Source organism: Ostrinia furnacalis, unplaced genomic scaffold (assembly GCF_004193835.3).
Source record: "Ostrinia furnacalis isolate ACB-3 unplaced genomic scaffold, ASM419383v2 OfSCF7528, whole genome shotgun sequence".
NCBI lineage: Eukaryota > Metazoa > Arthropoda > Insecta > Lepidoptera > Crambidae > Ostrinia > Ostrinia furnacalis.
Genome location: NW_021137767.1, coordinates 95,145 through 116,469, shown reverse-complemented (window position 1 = coordinate 116,469; position 21,325 = coordinate 95,145). Strand labels below are relative to the sequence as shown.

Below are 21,325 nucleotides of genomic sequence, written 5' to 3'. Positions count from 1 at the left end.
TAACCGGGCGATATGGAAATCATTGGGGTAGGCCTATGTTCAGCAGTGGACGTCCTGTGGCTGAAATGATGATGATGAAACAGTCGCTACAACGTAAAGGCTTGACCCTTTACATTGTTTTCGTGTCATGTAACGACGTAGCTATAGAAATGTATTTGTCCTTGCCCTGGTTCCTTTAAGGTCGTTGGAAGGATATTTACGAGGTAAAACTTACGATGTAAAACTGAATAAACTAATTCACTTATTTTGTAAATAAAAACAAATTGATACCAAAAAACGATTTTAATTTTAACTTACATTAAAAATAACATTAAAAATAAATTAGATCTAACGTTAATGGTAAACCATTTGAATATTAAATTATTTATAAGGCACACGAATCTAATTTCTAGTCAGATATTTACCTACATCATTGAAAATCTCTGTGTAATTTAATTTTGTGCAACTCCATCACGCAAAAAATTTTCTGGACGAGTTTTGATGAAACTTTAACACACTAGCATTTTATATAGAGTTGCACAAAGTTGCTTATTATGCAACTTTTTATTGAAATTTATACGATAAGCTCGCGTCTCGCAGGCAAAAAGTAATTTATTATTCACGTTGGTTACGGAACCCTTTTTTCTATCAATTATGGTATAAAAAAAGTATCAATTGATTGGTACCCTACTTTTCTCTCCTGCCCTTTACATAAAAGAAACAAATTCATCATCTAACTAACGTTTATATCACAATTATAATTTCAAATTATTAAAAAATTCAACTGAAAATCATATAGGCTAAAGCTGTGACCAAAACGATGGAGCTTCCAAAGATAGAAGATGCTGATGATCCTGAAAATAAAAAAGAATATTAAAAAAGTGAATAAGAACTAAAGTCGCTGACATAGCCCGCCGGATTAGCAAGCTGAAGTGGCAATGGGCAGGGCACATAGTACGCAGAACTGACGGCCGATGGGGCAGCAAGGTTCTGGAGTGGAGGCCGCGTACCGGAAAACGCAACGTGGGACGTCCACCCACAAGGTGGACCGACGACATCATAAAGGTAGCAGGAAAGCGCTGGACGCAGGCCGCTACCAACCGAGTAACACGGAAAACATTGGGGGAGGCCTATGTTCAGCAGTGGACGTCCTATGGCTGAGATGTGATGATGATGATGAATAAGATCTAACTACTTTCACTATTCCTATCTCTTGTTTCCACCGCTGCAACTCCTGAGGAGCCAGGATCTACAGCTTGACCGCCAATAACCCAACCAGTGAAGGTCAAGTTTATCCCAGGGAAAGTTAAACTGTGATTGGTCCCGCAATGAAATTAATCAGAAGAACTAAAGGAGGACTTGAATGAGAGTCAGTTACGTCTATATTTATACGTGCTGGAAGACAGTGTGGGCAGGCCTCCTACTAGGTGGACGGACGATCGCGGGAAGCGCCTGGATGCGGGCAGCGCAGGACCGGTCTTTATGGAAATCCTTGACGGTTTTTTCTCAGTAGTGGACGTCATTTGGCTGAAATGAACGAACGCAAAAAATACTGTTTTACTTACTGCAAGTGCCCAGTTCTTCAGAGTAAGGGTAGTCGAAGGAACATTGGCAGAGACTGTTCCTGCACTGCACACGGTCTATTAGGTCTTCTAAAAAGCATTCGCTGCTTCGGGAACATGATTGGAAGAGACCTGGAAAGATAGATAGATAAGATAGATCATTATTATTAATAAGATATAGTAAAAGGCCTAATATTGATCCTTGAGGCACGCCCATAGTTAGAGGCGCTCCAGAAAACCTAGTTCAATTAACACAAACTTTTGGTTTTCTGGCTGTTTTTCCAAGATTCTTGAGTTCACGGGTTTTGATTTAGGTTTTCATTCCCTTACGAGTGTCCAAAATTTGTGGCTTAGTTCATCATCATCATCATTTTAGCCACAGGACGTCCACTAAAGAACTGCCGCCAATGATTTCCTCAATGGCCGGTTGATGGCGGTCTGCATCCAGCGCCTTCCCGCTACCTTTATGAGGTCGTCAATCCACCTTGTGGGTGACTTAGTTAGATTGTTTTTTTCCCAGCTCCATGGGACAGTAGACCCGAGTATTTGATATTCAAATTTCAGCTTTACACCTCCACGCGTTCATAAGGAAAAGGTAAGATTGATACAAAGTGATCCTGTAAGGCGAGGCTGCTCAACCTTTTGATAAGACGGGCCAAACGGTGGATTCAGTCGTGATTCACACCCGTATTCACAAACATTACTATGAGTTCTTCCAGTGCGCGCGGACGCACAGGGTGACACAGGAACCAAACACAGAGCTCTATTCAATGCTGTGCGTTCGATTTGCTGCTTCACTTAAGCAAGCATGGTTTATGAATACGGGCGTAAGAACTTGAAAAAATCGAGTTGACTAAGGTTTCCACCGAACCCAGCTAAGTAACTTAGAGATCAGAGCAGTGACCTGGCAAGTGAAGGGTCGTGGGTTCGAGTCCCACCTGAAGAAATTCGATTTTTTCAAGTTAATAGAATGTAATTTGAGATGTTACTAAAAATGTTTAAGAATCTTACCAGTCCTTGGCCAGCAGCCGCCGTCCCTAAAGTGGTGAGTGTCAGCGCACTGACAAGTGCCGTCCATGCAGGCTGAGCCCACCATCACGGCAGCGCACTGGGCTGACACGTTGCAAGGCGCGTCGAACCCCATGCCAGATGCTGAGAAAAAGATATTTTTAGAGTTGAAAGCTACGGGACTGAGAGAGAATTAGTGTGACATCAAATACCTATCGCAAAAGATAAAAGAATGCTAAAATTTTCGCAGTTTCTCGGACAGCATAGAGTTGTTGTTTAGTTGCAATCGCAAACTTTAAGGGGCTTAACATCATAGTCCAGTCATTTGGTAGTTTCACCTGGAAAGTTTTCCGAGACTTGGTATTTGTGTAGATTGTCAACTAATAATGGGTTATGTTAGAATAGATTCCACTGTGGGAGAAAAGGCTTTTGTGGCTCTACCACTTGCTTTGTCTGGAAACCCACAGTTTCCTCCCACTTATGGCGAGTGACAGAGCACCGGGGTCTTTTTAGTGGGTATGCCACGACTGGGTGAGCCCACATAACCTACCCTGTCCCCGTAGGGTAGGCATGCGATTCAACACATTTTCACCCCATAAAAAAGGTTAGTTTCACAATATTATGGTGACATGCTTCACTCGATTCACCACAGAACAATAGCCATTTCACCTCCAGCTGCCGTAACACAACAATTTTTCATGGCGACAGACGTAGGTATGAAAGATGGTGGTGCTACCACTAAGCAAGCTTTCTCCTAACCCGGGACTTATACAGGGTGTCCCGTAATGTAACGTCAAGCCGGAACTGGGTGTTGAGGCAAGTTGTGCTGGTTATCAGAAAAATATAAAAAAAAATCTATGTGGCATATTTTAAAAATAATAGGCATTTAAAAAAAATCCAAAAATTCTACTCCAGATGACGGTCCTTTTGCTCGTGTTGCCACAAATCTTCACTTTTTCCAAATTTTTTTTTTGTTATGTAACCCTGAATAATGCTTCTCTAAATTGTTATCAAAATTACAAAACCAGCTGCTCCAGCTTGGATGAAAAAAATACATTATTCCCAAAAAAATTTTCAAAATAAAAATTTTGCCTAGTTTAAACTGACTGTACTGAAAAAAAAATGTACTACGCGAGTGTGGCAAGTGACGTCATAATTTGGCGCATTTAGTAAGGATTCCAAAATGGTACAACACTTGGTAAATTTTTTCTGTAATTGTCGACAATTTTTGTTTTTTTTGGAAATAGTCCCGTTTTTAACTTTATCTACCTTGGTTAAAAATTATTATTCTAATGTGCCCAAAATTCAAGTTTCTGTGACTGACTACCGTACAGTCAGTCACAGAAACTTTTGTCACCATGACAGTAATTAGTAGTTGACATACTGTGACAAAAGTCACCCGTGCGCGCGCGCCTTTACTACCTGCTCTGCCTGCACTTGTACTTGGTAACAGGGATAATAAGGATATGAAGTTTCGGTTATGGATACGGTTACGGATATTAGAATAATATTATACCGGTTTCGGTTACGGTCACGGATATGAAATCATTTCAGATTATCCGAAAGTCTCGGATAATTTCGGTTACGGAATTATTAGAATTTCAAAAATGTAGGTATAATACAAATAGCAAGATGCTGCGTGAGCGTGACCCACATAGCTACTTTATGTACCAACTAAGACGACACCTATGTATGATAAAGGTAAAACAGGCTGGCATATTAGATGGTGCCAGCGAATGCCAGACAAGTTGGTAACAAATATTAAGATTTAAGGTACAATTCCAAGACGGGCCGCAGACCGCAAACTGCAACCGCAAACTGCAAAACTATGAAATCGGCAGCGCGGCATTGCAGCTGCGGCGTGTATACTGCAGATTTCATAGAGTTTTGCAGTTTGGCCTTTATCCGAAACTATCCGTAACTTTTGAATCAGTTTCGGTTACGGTTATGGACATTTTTTTATTTCGGATATCCGATAGTTTCGGTTACGGTTACGGATATCCATAACATCCCTGCTTGGTAAGATGGCCCTCTCCGTCCCGCTCATACCTTTTAAAATGGCTTCTCCACCTCACTTAAGGCAGAAACTTGAATTTTGGGCACATTAGAATAATATTTTTAACCAAGGTAGATAAAGTTAAAAACGGGACTATTTCCAAAAAAAAACAAAAATTGTCGACAATCACAGCAAAAATTTACCAAGTGTTGTACCATTTTGGAATCCTTACTAAATGCGCCAAATTATGACGTCACTTGCCACACTCGCGTAGTACAATTTTTTTTCAGTACAGTCAGTTTAAACTAGGCAAAATTTTTATTTTGATATTTTTTTTGGGAATAATGTATTTTTTTCATCCAAGTTTTAGCAGCTGGTTTTGTAATTTTAATAACAATTTAGAGAAGCATTATTCAGGGTTACATAACAAAAAAAAATTTTGGAAAAAGTGAAGATTTGTGGCAACACGAGTAAAAGGACCGTCACCTGGAGTAGATTTTTTTGATTTTTTTTAAATGCCTATTATTTTTAAAATATGTCACATATTTTTTTTTTATATTTTTCTGATAACCAGCACAACTTGCCTCAACACCCAGTTCCGGCTTGACGTTACATTACGGGACACCCTGTATAATGGTCTTATCACTAAACCAATAATTGAAAATAATAGGTACTTACTTGTCCAGCAAATGTCGTTGTATTCGACGAAGCCAGTGATGCATTGACAGGTGAAACTCGTGCATACTGTGTTATCAATAACGCAGTCTGAGTCCGAAGCACAGGTCCCACCGATAACTGTAGATAAATTTAATCTTCATTAGATCAGGCTGGTTGGGTTTTTATTGGCGGTCACGCTACTGATCCTGGCTACACAGGAGTTGTAGCGGTGGGAACGAGAGATGGAAATAGTCCCGTTTATTGATCCGACCGATTTTGGTGCTGAAAGAAGTTTCCCTCCCTTCATGACTTATCATCAGGTCATTTTAGTCTTCCGCAGGAGCACGACAGAGGGCCTCCTTTGCTCCTTTACAGAGGTAAAGGAGGAAAAGTAGGTTTCTCTTTCCTACTGGACACTGGGCACTTATCACTTGCCCAGGGCCTCTTTAAAAGATGTTAAACGTAATCTGTGATTTTGCAAACACCGTATTTCAAACTCCATACATCAAGAATCGGTTATCGTTATAGTTACGGTTAGAGTTAGGTGGTGCAAATTTTATTAGGCTTAAGGTGTGATTGTCCTTGTTCTGCATGTAAGAGAATAACGCCCGTATTCAGAAACGGTGAATCAGCAAATCGAACGGACAGCGTTGAATAGGGCTCTGTGATTGGTTCGTGTGTCACCCTGTGCGTCTAAATGCACTGTGAGACCTCACAGTAATGTTTGAGAATACGGGCGTAAGTGTAAAATGAAAAAAGGTGTTAAACTAACTTACCAGGAGCACAAATATCGCCAAACTGCTCGTATCCCACATCGCACGAGCACACACTGTTGGCACATATCGTGTTGGGGGTGCCGGTACACTCTGCAGTGATTTGGCAAGTCTGTCCGAGCTCTGTTGGAATAAATAACAATATTAATGTTATTGGCTGCATTTTTACTGGCGATATGAAGAATTGAAGATTACCGGATCAGTTACAAAAAAATACTGAAGTCCATTCATTAAACGCTGTGTTAAGCGCGCTCTACACTCGCGCGCGATTCTTGCTGTGAATTCACGCCGCGATTCGCGCCGTACACTTCGCGTTTATATGTGTCTCTCCACACTCGCGAAACCTCGTTACGGCCCGATCGCGAACCTTACGGCCCGATCGCGAACGTTTACGGCCCGATCGCGAACGTCGGTCTGCGACCGACGCGGACGAGCCTGGGCTTCGCGCGAAGCCCACACTCGGCCTCGTCGGCACGCGCACCGACGATCGCCAAACGGCTAGAGTACCTTCTGTACTCGCCACTCTGCCCGGTGAAGCTGGAAAAGCTCCTCAAGCTACCAGCGCGCGTCCCTTCAAAAAGCGCGCTCTACACTCGCGCGCGATTCTTGCTGTGAATTCACGCCGCGATTCGCGCCGTGCACTTCGCGTTTATATGTGTCTCTCCACACTCGCGAAACCTCGCAGTCTCGTTCGCGGCCTCAATGGATGACGACGTGATTGTTGCTGCGTTGACGCTCTGTGCTATATCGTATTACAATTACCTATGTATTAAAAATAAGACACAAATAAAAAATGTTTAATGGGTTTATACATATATTTCACTTGAGCTTGCTCCACTATGAGTGGAATCCTTAACTTTCTTTCTATAGGTTCTATAACTGGACTGGAATATTCAAAATGTCACTTATCCGCGTCCAGGCATAGTGGGTCTTATTTTTATGGTCCTTGTGTTTGGACTGTCAAAGTATTGGTTCGGATTGAAAACACTCGATAAATTTCAACTTAAGTTCATTATTCCATGCCTAGTACCTACTCATTTAAAAAAAAAGAACGTTAGTAAGTACGCAATAATGCACAACCATTTGCGACGGCGTCTTCTCAGCTATTGCGAAAAACTGCGAGTGTAGTTGCGTTCGCGATCGCGCGCCGTGAACCAAGCGCGAACCTTTGTCGCGGGACAAAAAACCGACAACGAACGGGGAACGGCGCGAAGCGTGAACGTGAACGCGCGAAAGTCCGCGAAACCATCTACACACGCGTTTCGCGGCTTTCGCGGCCTTTCGCGCCGCGAGTGTAGAGCGCGCTTTAAACGTGCCATCGACAATGTACAATGAACAAAAAAAAATTAATTACTTTGTTGTTTGGAAGCAAACTTGTTTTGACTGGAGTCAATACTTAGTCTTTTATTATCATTAACATCGGTCTAGCTACATATCTGGTACTGATAGATTAAAAGTAATTTCACTATCAAAAGAAGTAGTTTTCAATGCAAGAAACCATAACACAATTCTTTGTTGACTAACACAATAGCCTATTGAAAACCTGAAAAAAGCATTAGAAATTATTGAAACCTAATGTAAAACGCCTGAAAAACGCTGTGTAACATAGGTAAACCAATTTTGACCAAATTGGAATCTTAACGTTATTTATATGAATTTAAAAAAATCCATGAAAATGGTTTTCAGTCACCACTTTCCTATAAAATAACAATCCATTAAATGTAGTACGAATTTATTAACGATGACGAGTTGATATTACACTGTTGTTATCAATACTATCTTTTAATACTTTCGGTCTCGGATATGATTCAACAGTCATTGACGCAATTTTTTATGATAGTAAAGTCTTTTCATTATAGCCTAATATAGATCGTTTCATCCACGAAGACGCGCCCCACCATTCTTCCGCTAATGTTTGAGTATTATCGGTATACGCTAAGAATTTAGGCGCACACCGTTGATTTTTAGTTGTCCGATAGTTGTGCCCGATTTTAATTGGTATGAAGAATCGGCCAAATCGAATCGGCGTAGTGTGCGCACTCCCATACATGCCCATACTGATCAACTGATAGGGGGAGAATTGACTATGAGAAGGGACATGGATCAGATAAATTTGTAGGGAGTCAAGCAAAGCGCCCGGGGAAAAAAGCCCAGAGCAAGTACCCGCGCGCTCTCCCGAGATTCGGTTCGTACGCCGTGAGGCAGGAAGAACCATGGGTGGTGGTGATCAACTGCCCGACTAAACTATCGGCCGACGAATAATCAACGGTGTGTGCCCCATGACGCTCGGATTGCTCGGATCATACTCCCCGCGCCCGCAATTCCCTCGACCAAAAATTGGTGGGGCGCGTCTTCGTGGGTGAAAATTAAATAAACGATCTAACAAACAATGCTTTTTTGAAAGAATCGCTCGTTTCTTCTGCGGACAACGGATTTTTTTTGTCCTTTCCGGACAATCGGGTGCCACCTTTCAAAATTCATCACTTTCATCAGGTATTAGGTAAGATGGTGGTAGCTAGCCAGGCGGACTTAGAACAAGCCCTACCACCAACCAAACCGAACAGAAAAATCTGCCCCCACTGGGAATCGAACCCGAGACCTCTGCGTCTGAAGCAGGTGGTCTTACCACTAGACCACAGAGGCGGTTAAGACGACTGGTAGTGTCTGGCAGCAAGACTCTTTTCCTATGTCTGTTATGCATAAAAAAGTAGTAAAATAGGTCCACTCACCAAGTCCCAAAGTAAGGCAGAGTCCATCCTGGGCCACGAAACCTTCGGGGCAGTTGCAGAACCCTTCACCTTGTTCGTTCTTAACGCACTGGATCTCCAGCTCACCGGCCAGACAGTCGCTGTCTACCTCGCACAGTTCGCCGATACCTGGTGGGGGAAAGGGATGGACGATTAGCTCAGATTGTAAGTTAAGCTGGCGCTGTCTAGCTCGCACAGTCTCCGATACCTGGTGGAGGAAAGAGATGGACGGTTAGGTTCAGAGCGAAGCAGGAATCTAGCTAGGTAACCAAAGAACCTGGTATAATCTAGGACCCTGTCTAAGCTGCTTAGGTTAAATTGGTGGAGAATTTTTAGCCAGATACGAGGCTTACTGGTCAGAGAACGACGGCACCCTAAGCTTACAGGTACACTTAGCCCATTTTGGTAGCTAGTACGCCACTGTACCAAACTTTGCACTCTGTACAAATGGGGCTATTCTCTGATGTAGACATTTCCATTTGAGCGAAATGTTTAAGTGTATAGTCTAATTTTTTAGAAATCAGCAGAAATGTCATCAAATATGGCCAACTGACATAAAAATATTTTTAGTCTGTGAACTAGTGATGCGACAAAACCTCTCGTTAATCGCGAAGTGAAATGTTGTAGTACTTGCGTATCATCGCCGGGTGATCGTCAAAATACTAAAAATATGCAACAAAGTCGCAACATTGAATGTGAACTGATTATGAAATTTTCGAGAACAGGAAACAAACTGTATGCACAGATGTAATCAAAAAGCACACTGGACAGTAAAACAATCAATGATATCCGTAAAGTTATTAAACTTCTGTTGCCTGCTGTTGCTTGCTGCGTGATTGGTGGATTTTGACATATCTGTCAATGTCATGTCAAAAATAACCAATCATGCAGCATTTGGACCTCGCGTCTACGTATTGCCATCTGGCGGATTTTTCAATCGCGAAAACCCTCATTGAAAGAAGTTTTTTATTTTCTTAAAAATAAACAATGGAACAATACGTAAGCATATAATTGCATAAAAAAGTAAAATAATTTCGTTTAAATAAAACCGACTAAAAATTAAACTGACTCCGAAAAAGTAAACACTAAAAGTAGAAAAATAAATTTACGTTATCTCCAATATTGTCGAAGTTATCGCTGGAAAACTAAGCAAAGTATCGTATATTTTTTATTTAAAATTAATCAGTAATCGGAATAAGTGAATACTTAAAATAATATCGATTAAATTTACAGATTATTGTCTATGACTCACAGGTTACGGCACTGATGTGTCAGAGACAAGTCATAGACAATATGGAGATAACACATGATTTTAAACGTCAAGTCAATTTGACAATGTCACAAATTTTCATCGTCCACGTATTTTGCTAAAATAATTTGTTTCAAAGATTGATTTGAAACTTGTATAAACGTGAAAATAAAGTTGGTTTCATGGGCTTGTTAAATAGTGTGTATGATATTATGAACACGTAGTGATTATGGTGTAATTGTGTATGAAAGTGTTTGTTTACATCTCTGCTGGATTCTAAAAAATCAAGGGAGTTGGTAGGTACAGTCACGGAATGAAAAGGTTCGTCAGTTTTCAAATTGATTCCTTCAACGAATCGCGAGCACATATTACCTTTTGAAACTATGTTACAGAATAATCTCGAGTTAGAGAAAATAATCTTTAACTGTTCGTTAGTAAAGTTCAAAATTATTCAGATCAAAGTTGTTTGACGATTATCTTGTCAAGAAGATTATTATGATTGATAAACTAAAACCTTCTTGTTGGTTCAACCTGCCATTATTATTTCTATTAAATAAAAAAAACTATTGTCAATTGGTCAATGTCATCATTGCATTGCACTGATGAGATAGAAAAATAAACAAGCAAAACCTTATTCGTTAGCAAACGTCATATTTATTTAAATGTTAGCAGCACTGTTTCTTTTACTGTTATGTTGGCAGGTTTGATTCTTACCTAGTGCAAGCGAAAACCGACACTAAGGTGACGAACCTTTTCATTCCGCGACTGTACATAGTTAAGTTGAGATTACGATCCTCAATAATTTATTGCAAAACCTTGGTACTTCTGGATCCTATTGACTGTAGAATGATAGACATCAGAGGAGAAGAATTTTCAAATTATAGAGAAGTTAGTGAATCAAGTTACCTATATCTTATCAGCTTTGATGTGCTAGTAAAAATCGAGAATAACTTAGCTATTAGATAAATGAAATTCATAATGAGAACAGCCAGGGACTGAAATTCGCTGCCTGCTGTCTTTCCCTAACACTTAACTCGTGCCTTTTTAAGGCGAGAGTGAATAGGCACTTATTTAACACCACTTATTTAATTGGGGTCATAAAAAATGAAATTAGAATTGTTTCTTACCAGCGAACAATCTGCACATGCTTCTGCTAGCATCCCACACTGCATCCTCAGGTATGCACTCGCAGCTTCTCAAGCCCCACTGCTGAGGCGGCCCGCAGCGGGAGGCGGCGCCGAAGGTGTGGCAGGTGGCGTCGGTCATGCAGCCGTCCGTTATCATGCGGGCAGCTGGAGATAGACAGAATAACATCATTGCAGCTCCGAAAGGATGCCGATCACATCTCCAAGCAGGCTCTGGATTGGCCCAAGGAAAACGCAAACGTGGTCGCCCCAAGCAAACTTGGCGGCGCATTGTAGCAGAGATAGATAAAATAACATCATCATTATTGCAGCCACAGGACGTCCACTGCTGAACGTAAATTAGAGACGTGAAGAAGCGCTGTAATGGTGCCACTGTGGAGCTTGCCAAAGCGCTGTCGAAGTTACTGTATAACAGAGTTTAGCTTGATTATCGCTGACCATCAGGTGAGATGCAGGATTCAGCTTCTCTCTAGTGGAGCCCAGTATACCTACCATACAGAGATCCTAAAGGCGCCTTCAAATTAGAGGCGTGAGGAAGCGCTGCAGGTGCCACTGAGACGCTTGCCAAAGCGCAGTCGAAGCGACACTACCGTGAGCGTTTATCAGAGTTTGGCCTGATCATCGCTGACTATCAGGTGAGATGCAGGATTCAGCTTCTCTCTAGTGGAGCCCAGTATACCTACTATACAGAGATCCTAAAGGCGCCTCCAAGGCGCTTGAGGAAGTGCTGCAGTGGCGCCACTGGATTAGTCTACTAGAGAGAGGCTGAAAACTGCATCTGACCTATGATAAAATAATGCTGATAAGAAAGAATCGAGCTTTACTCGGAATCCTCAGTCACAGAGGATCTTGCTATCTAAACAAACTGCCGAAATACAACAATGCTGCTAACATTGTAGTGTTATTTTAACTAAAACAGTGCATCACAGTTTTTTCCAGTTTACTTTGATCCACAGGTCTATCTTGACAGTGACGGCATTATCTTTTCTCACAGGGCTTGAAGCGTGGCAGCCGCTGAAAATCGACGTCGAGACATTTGAACTGAACTGTCACCTTTTTTGGGACATGCTCACGACTTAGAAACAAATACTCTCTCAAGGAAAAACCCAAGGAGATTTTCAGATCTAGATCATAATTCCTAAAGGTCTGTAGTAAGTTTACCTTTAACGCAGGTCCTCATATCGTCATCGAAGTAGAAGTTGGCTTGACAGGAGCACACTCCATCCCGGATCTCGGTGAACACACCAACGCACTGCTCTGGTGTTGATGGTGACCCCAATTCTAAGGAATTACAGAGATTTTTGATGTAGGACCTCAGTGTACCTACCATGAGTTTACGTTAGGTGTGCTCGCTAGCGAAAACGTCAAAAATCTCTATGGAGATTTTGTTTCTTGAAAGTAGCCGCTAGGGGCGCTGCACAATATGTCATACAATTAATGTCATTTTTTTACGCAGTCGCTAGCGAGCACACGTAACGTAAACTCATGGTAAGCACACTGTACTTAGCGTAATCAAAGCAAGTGTCATTTCTTTAAATATTACTATAGTAACTTGTTCTTCATCATCATTATCAGATAAGTCATTATCAACATCGGGTCATTCAGTCTTCACTGCAGGAGCTCGACCCTCTCTAATACCAGAGGCAAATGGAGGATTTGTCCTACACTCCCCACGCTGGCCAGACGGGTTGGGGAGGCCTGATGTTTGCATATTTAATTTTCTCCCTTAGTCGCCTCTTACGATATCTATGAGAAAAGATCTGACCCAGTGGGGAGCTATCTTCCAACAGTGGAGACTCATTGACCTGATGATGATGAATTATGGATAAAATATAGGATCACAGATGATGTAGGGGGTCGTCCTCCCGAAGAAAATACTAAAATGATGACCAGCGCCTCGATTGCGCTAATTTGTAATGTCTCCAATTCACTCACGTTTCATCTCTAGTCCACACTCCAGTCACACTCCATTATCATTTCAGCCGAGGGGCAATTCGGTAGCGCGGTAAAGTTCACGCGCAAACAAAGACGAAACACAGGATTTATGCACTTTTCATTAAAGTTAATTTCTAAACTAAAATTACTAAAACACAGTAAATACTCGCGTTTGACAAAAAGTCGCTTTCTGTCAGCTTTTACTCAAAGGCGCAGTTGCATTCCGTTTACGTTACAGATTCATTTGCAGTAGCTGTCAAAATGACACTGCGATACGGATTTGTCAAAACAGCAGATGTTTGTTCGTAGGCCAGTCGCGTTGCAGTTGCAATTTTTTAGCGCAATCGGGGCCCGGATGATGATGAAATAAGGATAAAGTATTGAATAGTAACTCACCAGCCAAGCATAAGCTCTCGTCAGCATTAGGATAGTACCCCAAAGGGCACACACAGAAACCATATTGGGAGCACACCAATGGCGCATTACAGGGATCTGCAGCGTCACACGTCTGTCCATACAGGGTAATTGCTTCAGATGAAAAGGACCGGGTGTCTTCAGATGGATCGGTGTCGGTGCTATTTGTGGCTTTTGTCTCTGTTGGGAATGTTAGAATTTTTTTTTATTAAAATAAAATGGTTTATTTTCTCTCCACAACCACTATTACATGATACTACTAATACATCGGCATGGGGCACACTGAAAACCATCTTCGTGGCATTCCTCACCGGGGGTCACGACATATACATATATGCTGAGTGGGGTCCCATTGCGATGGGCATCGCTGCGCGACAGGGTGGCACTGCTCAATTTACTTTCTCTTCCATTGTATGTTTTATGTCTGTCTTATTTGATTTTTTTTTATTAACATCTTTTGTCTTTTGTGATGTCCATGGCAATAAATGTTTCTTTCTTTCTATTACATATTAGTTCAAAGATCTAGCGTCTGGTAAAAATAGATTATTGTGGGAGACTGATGCCTAAACTAAGCTAAAAGAAGCTTGTATTTCATAAGTAACACAAAGTAAAGTTTACATAAGAATTACATGTCTTGAATTATTCATTTGAAGCCACGATAGCCGAACGGTGAATGGCTTGCACTGCAGCACTGGCCGACTCGCGACCCGGGGAACGCGGGTTCGGTCCCCGCCGCCGCTCGACTATTGTGGTGAGCACACTCGTGACACCAGCATTTTAGTTTAGTACGAGGGGCTAACGGGACTTTTACTAATTTGTGCAATAGCGAATTACTAATAATCTTAAAAAATCCTGTATCCTATTAATTCACTACGAGGCTGACAAAGGTGACTGAATTTCTTCCGCCACTTCTTCTCACGCTAGTCCATATTATGTTGTTCCGAAGTGGTGATAGGACAAGCTATCCAGGGTGGAATTTTGTAATGCCACCTGGAGGGAAAATACTTTTAATACTGTAGATAGAAAATTTTACTCAAAGGAAACATTCCTTAATTTAGGATTTTAGGAAAAGAAAAAGAACTGCATTCAAAGGTTTCTAAAAAATTGCTTGCCACACCCGGGAATCAAACCAACTAAAATCTGTTAAAAATTACACCCTGTATTTTTATTGCATCGATCGTTAGGGTTAAGTATAAGGATGAAATCTCTCTTACAAACTTGATAAATCAAGTGAAAGGAAAACCATGAAATCTTAAATTATTTTAATTTTGTACAGGAAATTGTATGGTAAATGGTATTGGTATGGTAGAGAATTTTCGATTTTTTTTTGAAAATCTTTGAATACAGTTTTTTTACTTTTCAAAAATAAAGTAATGTTTTCTTTTAGTAGAATTTTCTATCTACAGTATTAAGAGTACTTTCCCTCCAGGTGGCATTACAAAATTCCACCCTGTATTTGGGACGTATACAAGTACCCTGGAAAGAGCCTAATGCCCGTTTTCACCTTCAATCCCTAATTTTTAAGTGATAACAGGAATTTTGTTTTCATAAGGGTCACTTAAAAATTAGGGATCAATGGTGAAAACGGGCATGACCCTACTATTTGGTTGAAAGAACACTATTTTTTTATCAAAATTATGGTTTCCAAAAGTAATATTATCAGCACTTACCAGCGTTTGTATCGAAGCACTCCAAGTTAGTCAGATGGCAGGCTCCACCTTCAAAGTGACAGTCTTGGTCTATCACACATCTGTCTCCAACCTCTGCAAAATTTAAATGTAACTTAGGCACAATAGTCCCAAAGTTTTCGGAAATATTGCAAGTTTATTGCATCTGTTCGGGATTCGTCTAGCATCATATAGCTTAAAATTGCTTTAATAGCCATTTATCCGGCTCGAAGGACCAATAAAATGTAAGACTCCAAATCAGTTTTTAATTAGTGAAACTTAAAGTGCAAAATAGCTTACCCAGTCCCATCCTTCTGCACTCCCCCCTCTGCCTAAAGTAGTACCCCTCAGCACATTCGCAGGTTCCACTGCAGGTCATGCTGAAGGGATCTCTGAGCACTCCCTGGCACTCCTCATCGCGGGTGCACTCTTCTCCTAGCCCAGAGGAGGGCCAACACCGCCCTCTGAAGTAGTGAAAGCCTTCTTGGCAGAAGCAGTTGCCTACTGGAAGGAGAAAATAATTTATTTGTAGGGTAGACCGGGGACAATAGTACCATTTTTTGGAAATTGTTCAATATTGAGAAATCTAATGAAATGTAACTTATTCTGTTAGGATGCTGTAAAAACTAGACTCTTAAGCTACAAATTTAAGCATGCAGAGTTGAACTATTATTTCGAATACTTAATGAAAAACGAATTTGAACTGTACGATGTCTCATGTTACAATTGACCCCTACAACGGGTCAATTGTACCAATAATATATGAGGCAGTAAAAGTAGTTATGTTTATCTAATCATCACCTTTATTGGTATTCTGTTCTCTTAATCTCCTACAATCATCAGTCTTTATTAATTGAGATCGAAAATATTTAGGAACAAGTATGAAAAATCAACACTTAAGTTTAAAAACTACACAATAACTTTTCTTCCATAAAAACGAAAAAACTAACTGTTTCTACATTATATGCCATCTATTTGGCTCGGATATTGCTTCTGAAACAACAATAAGCATAATAACAATGATAGAAATATCAAAACTGAAAAATCTATTTTTGTATGAGGGTACAATTGACCCCTGGTACAATTGACCCTGATTATTTATACCTACTACTGCTTCGACCTTTTAAGATTTTTTCATAAGCCTGTTCATAAAGGAATAGATCCGTTGATCCGCGATCCGTACTTTTGACTCTACGCCGAGGCATCTAAAACAAAATGTTCAAATACTTAGTTACTTACTGAATTAAGCTAAAATGTACATATTCAGAAGGGTTTTAGAAACCTATATTAAAACATTTTAAGTAGGCATTTAGGTACTTATATCACCTTTTTATCTACTTATTTAATAAAACACATTAAGTATGTATCTAATTAATGCTTAATGCATGCAACTATGAATGAGCCTAGACTATATTTTCAGTAGGTAGGTATGCCTGTAATTGTAAAAATATAATTGTAAAAATGTAAAATAACCACGTGAATGTTTTATAATAACTTATCTTATTATAAGTATAGGTACTTTAAAACCAATTTAAAATATTATGTAGTAAGTATAAAATAAGGTTCCGGGGGTTAATTGTACCACGGGGTTGATTGTACCGCTACAATTGACCCCATGGAGACTGGTACAATTGTTCCAAGTAGGTAGTCAAGAGAACTCACCTAAAATTCAGTCATTTTCACAGTGAATGCCAATAATTCGCTGTCGATACAAAGTTTAGAGCCTGGATAAACTATTGACAACAATACTTTGGTAACAAATAGCATATTAGGCAACTTATGGGCTCATATATTTGACATAAAAACTTACTGCGGCTGGGCAAAAAACAAAAATCCTTCCTGTACACCTTCGTTTCTCAGCACAAGCGCCGCCGACTGGTGAGCGGATGGAAACACAAAAAACGCATATTCTGACGCTATGCACACAATCTAACGTCGCTTGTATGAAGAAATATCGCCGATGGTACTATTGACCCGTGGTACTATTGTACCCGGTCTCCCCTACGTAACATCAGAATCTACCATATGGCTTTTTGGGCTTCAGCCCAGGGCCTCGTGGATTCGAGGGGCCCCCAGCTAAGTCAAGTCAAAGTCAAAAATAGACGATAGTGCCAAAGAGTATAATAGGTGGGCCCCTAAGTAGAATTTGGCCCCTAAACTCACGGTCCGGCCCTGCATACATGCCTGTTACAACACATACTTTAATAGAAGCTCTTGGGCGCGAGCTTCACCCGGAATCCTCAACCACGAAGGAACTGTTGTTATTGTTACTGAACATTGTTATTATGCTAGTATGCCACCCACAAGCTGGACCGACGACCTCATAAAAGTGGCATGAAGGCGCTGAATGCAGGTCGCTCGCTACCAATCGGTGAATATGGAAATCATTTCGGGATGCCTATGTTCAGCAGTGGACGTCCTGTGGCTGAAATGATGATGATGATAACGAAGGAAGGAATGACAGTAATATTAATGTCATTACTAATGACAGTGTCTGGAGGTTTTGGACATACCTTGTGAAGTAGAATTTGCAGGTCTTCGACACTGGAAGCCTGTGAACAGCCTGGAACACTGGAAGTCGTCCATGCAGGGAGACCAGTAGTATGGGGCCACTGGAAAGAGAAATAACAACTTACAAATTGATAAAAAACATTAACAAAACTGAAGACGAAAAAAATGGTGATTTCTCTATGCAGTACTGCTTAGTACTCATCTCACTTAACATATTATTGCAGTCAAATACCTGCTTAGGTATTTGACTGCAATAATAAATATGTTAAGTGAGATGCAGTCTAGGATGGTACGTACGTGCTTTGAATACACCCAGATTAAAATCTCGGGAAAGAAAATAAATATAGCAAAATTAATAGACAGATGAATTCAAGTTTAGCTTACAACTAGGCGGGGCTAACGGGACTATTAAAAAAAGTACCTATTACAAAATAGCAATTAGTAGTTATTCTCGAACGAAATCTGATTAGTTATTCAAAACACGTTCAAAACAGAGGGCTTAGTGTGAGTTTAGTGAACGTTTAAAAAATATATGAAAACTTTAGTTCTTAAAAGTTTCCGCTAGGGGCGCTGTACAATCCGTCATACATTTAATGTCATTTTTACGCGCTCACTAGTGAACGGTTTGATGTAAACTCACACTCATGGAAACCGGATCTAAGAGGTGTGAAATGCAATAAAGATTTGAGTATTGAGTATTGAGTCTGGATGTGGCACAGGTACTTATCAGCATAATCAGGTATGGTACTGGTACTTACGATCAGCACAGGCTGTGCCTCCCAGCACTGCCTGCTTTCCTGATGGACAGATGCACGCGCCGCTCACGCAAACGCTGTCAACCATGCTGGAACAGTCTGTGTCTTGGGAACACGACCAGATGGCCAGCACTGAGTGGCTGTGGAGGATGCATCCTGTAAAAACACCATGCTAGTTGTGAAAATGTAGGATACAGCACTTTTTATAATGGCTTCCCGCATACAAGTTAGTTCTACTTTTCGCTCATAGATGGCGTTATCCTTAATGGTATCGGATAAATGGTAAATTTTGTAGTCATCTATTTATGCTGGCGTCGCGTCTAAGGAAGTTAGTTCTACTTTTCGCTCATAGATAGCGTTATCCAGTATCCTGCATTGCAGTGACGATGTCGTCAGATTTGTTGTGGCTAAGTTAGTTGACATAAGTTTCTTATTGATAAGCATGTGAAAGGGATTCTATGTGAGTGTTACTTTTCTAGCCTAATTCATTGAATCAATTTCAAGCCAATATTTTTTCGTTTTAGTGGCTAATTTAATAAATTAGAAGAAGTGCAAAGGCTACATTAGTTGTGAAAAATGAAACTTGAAGGGTGGCCCTCTTAAAACAGACCAGAAAATAGTAAAAGGGCATCTTAAGGTTGTGCCATTAGCCTTGCAGGTCAAATCTCTCTACAGCAGGGGTCTCCAAACTACGGCCCGCGGGCGATATCCGGCCCGCCACTGCTACCAATCCGGCCCGCGACCGCTTTTAAGATTAAGCCTATGTCTATGACCTATGGCCCTTGCGACATACCGAATAAAATATATGGCCCCAAGGCTTCAAAGTTTGGAGACCCCTGCTCTACAGAATGAAATTTATTGGCATCCTTTAAAAAATATGACTCTACATTCCCCAAATAAGAGACAAATCCAATGAAGTCAAAGGATGGTTGTTTTAATTTTTATCCTGTACTAGCTTTTCGCCCGCGCGGCTTCGTGCGTGGTCTACATTTCTTTGCTATAAACCTCACGGAGCCCGAGACCTTTCCAACGAATGCAAAACCGTGGAAATCGGTTCGTGCGTTATTATGGAGTTATAGCGTCAGGGAGGAAAACCCGACTTATTTTTTATATAGTAGATATATGGCGTAAAAATAAACATAACACTCTATTACTTACCTAAAACCAGATGAATTAAAAATATGCCAATGATTTAAACATCCTGTATGACGTGGCTTAAAAATAAACAAAAAACAATAACTTACCTAAAACCAGTAATATTTTCTCGCCAACCATTTTTCTGAAGGACCACAGACCACCACCACAATCGGCCACACGTGTGATACAATAATCGAAAGAACGAAGGAATAATTATTGATAAGAGATAATTCCGTGATAAACTAATATAGCGGTATTATGAAGTTTTAGACTCGAATTGATAGGCTAAAAAGAAACCGATTCCGAAAAAATTCTGTTCGAAACTCATGCTCATAAAATAAAAACGACTAAGTTAAACTAAATGAAATTGTTTATGGGACCAAATGGCAAGTATCTACTATTGAACAAAAAAGAATCACTCAAATTGGACGAGAAATCTATAAGTAATCGGTGAACATCGATTACATAAATATACCTAGACGACGTAATTGTCACGAACAAAGTTTTCACGCGAGCGTGCTAAAAACTAAAAATGCTCATAAAATAAAAACTACTCAACCATATCAAATAAAATTTTTATGGGACCAAATGGCAACTATTTCGCATCAATGAAAACAAGAATCACGTAAATCGGCTCAGAAATCTCGGCGTAATCGTACATACATACATAGAAAAAAAATACCAATCGAATTGAGAACCTCCTTTTGTTGAAGTCGGTTAAAAATGGCGTACGAAGCCAAGAAGATGAAGATATTTGCATCTCTCGTTCATCATCATCATCATCATCATGATCATTTCAGCCATATGACGTCCACTGCTGAACATAGGCCTCCGCAATGATTTCCACAATGACCGGTTGGTGGCGGCCTGCATCCAGCGCCTTCCCTTCCTTTATGAGGTCGTCGGTCCACTTGGTGGGTGATGTAGACTAGAGGTTAGTCTAAATATGTACTATTATTTTTAATGTCAGCTCTATCCAATCATTCGCTCTACGCTATCATAATTTATCGGACAATATGCAGGTGTTCAGCAGACGATAAATGTTATATTATCACTATACTTAGTTGTGATCAGTATGATTTTAATAAATTTAATGACTTGTGTACTTTCAGATTCTCACGTCTAGAGAAGCTTAAAAAAAACTTCTACATTGGACCGCAAACTACTTAACTTCTGATTAATTTCGATGCGGGTCCAATGAATGACAGTTTAATTTTCCCCGGGAAAAACTTGACTTTCACTGGTTGGGTTATTGGCGGTCAAGCTGTAGATCCTGGCTACACAGGAGTTGCAGCGGTGGGAACGAGAGGTGGGAATAGTCCCGTTTGGACCGCAAAGAAAAAGGGCCGGTTAGAAAATTGTCTATACCAAACATAGCTTTTTATGGAGGTAAATTTGTTTAGGAAATGTCATAGGATAATTGACAAGCCGGATCATTGCGGTAAAAATCAAAATATTTATAAGTCGGCCCTTTTCAGGGCACTTATACACGTCCCTAATATAGCTTGCCCTACCACCACTTCGGGACAACATCGGCTGGTGCGGAGAAGAAGTGGCGGAAGAAACTCAGTCACCTTTGCCAGGCTCTTTTTGAATCAATAGATAATTTTAATCATAGGTCAAAGAAATTAGACTATCTAAAATAGATTTTTGCAATCGTCGGAGCAATTTTTAAGCCTTATGCAAGTACAAATGCCTCAGACTGATAACTCTCTGATATTATGCGAATGCAGTGCGTAATTATTATTAACGATAAATCCGAGATAATTAATTATGATTATTTGGGTAAT

At 40.4% G+C, this 21,325-nt stretch overlaps 1 protein-coding gene across 1 annotated transcript; it reads right to left on the bottom strand.

The window, feature by feature from the left end:
- Positions 1–323: 323 nt before the first annotated feature.
- On the bottom strand, positions 324–19,724 carry LOC114365004 (multiple epidermal growth factor-like domains protein 6). Its single transcript, XM_028321413.1, has 14 exons — positions 19,643–19,724; positions 18,402–18,554; positions 17,646–17,744; positions 15,433–15,636; positions 15,136–15,228; positions 13,448–13,645; positions 12,278–12,397; positions 11,099–11,263; positions 8,705–8,851; positions 5,979–6,098; positions 5,224–5,340; positions 2,553–2,693; positions 1,545–1,673; positions 324–833 (listed from the first exon to the last, which is right to left on the bottom strand). The coding sequence occupies exons 1-14, from the start codon at positions 19,671–19,673 to the stop codon at positions 760–762; spliced, it is 1,791 nt and encodes a 596-aa protein (XP_028177214.1). The 5' UTR covers positions 19,674–19,724; the 3' UTR covers positions 324–759.
- Between the last annotated feature and the right edge of the window lie 1,601 nt (positions 19,725–21,325).

What these genes read in the sequence shown, in the direction of transcription:
- LOC114365004 (XM_028321413.1), bottom strand. Translation starts at nt 19,673, where the DNA reads ATGGTTGGCGAGAAAATATTACTGGTTTTAG. An exon ending in CAACGACATTTGCTGGACAA is followed by an intron (nt 2,694 to 5,223) that starts GTAAGTACCTAT and finishes TCTTTTTCTCAG; the next exon opens with CATCTGGCATGGGGTTCGAC. An exon ending in TGAAGAACTGGGCACTTGCA is followed by an intron (nt 834 to 1,544) that starts GTAAGTAAAACA and finishes TTTTATTTTCAG; the next exon opens with GATCATCAGCATCTTCTATC.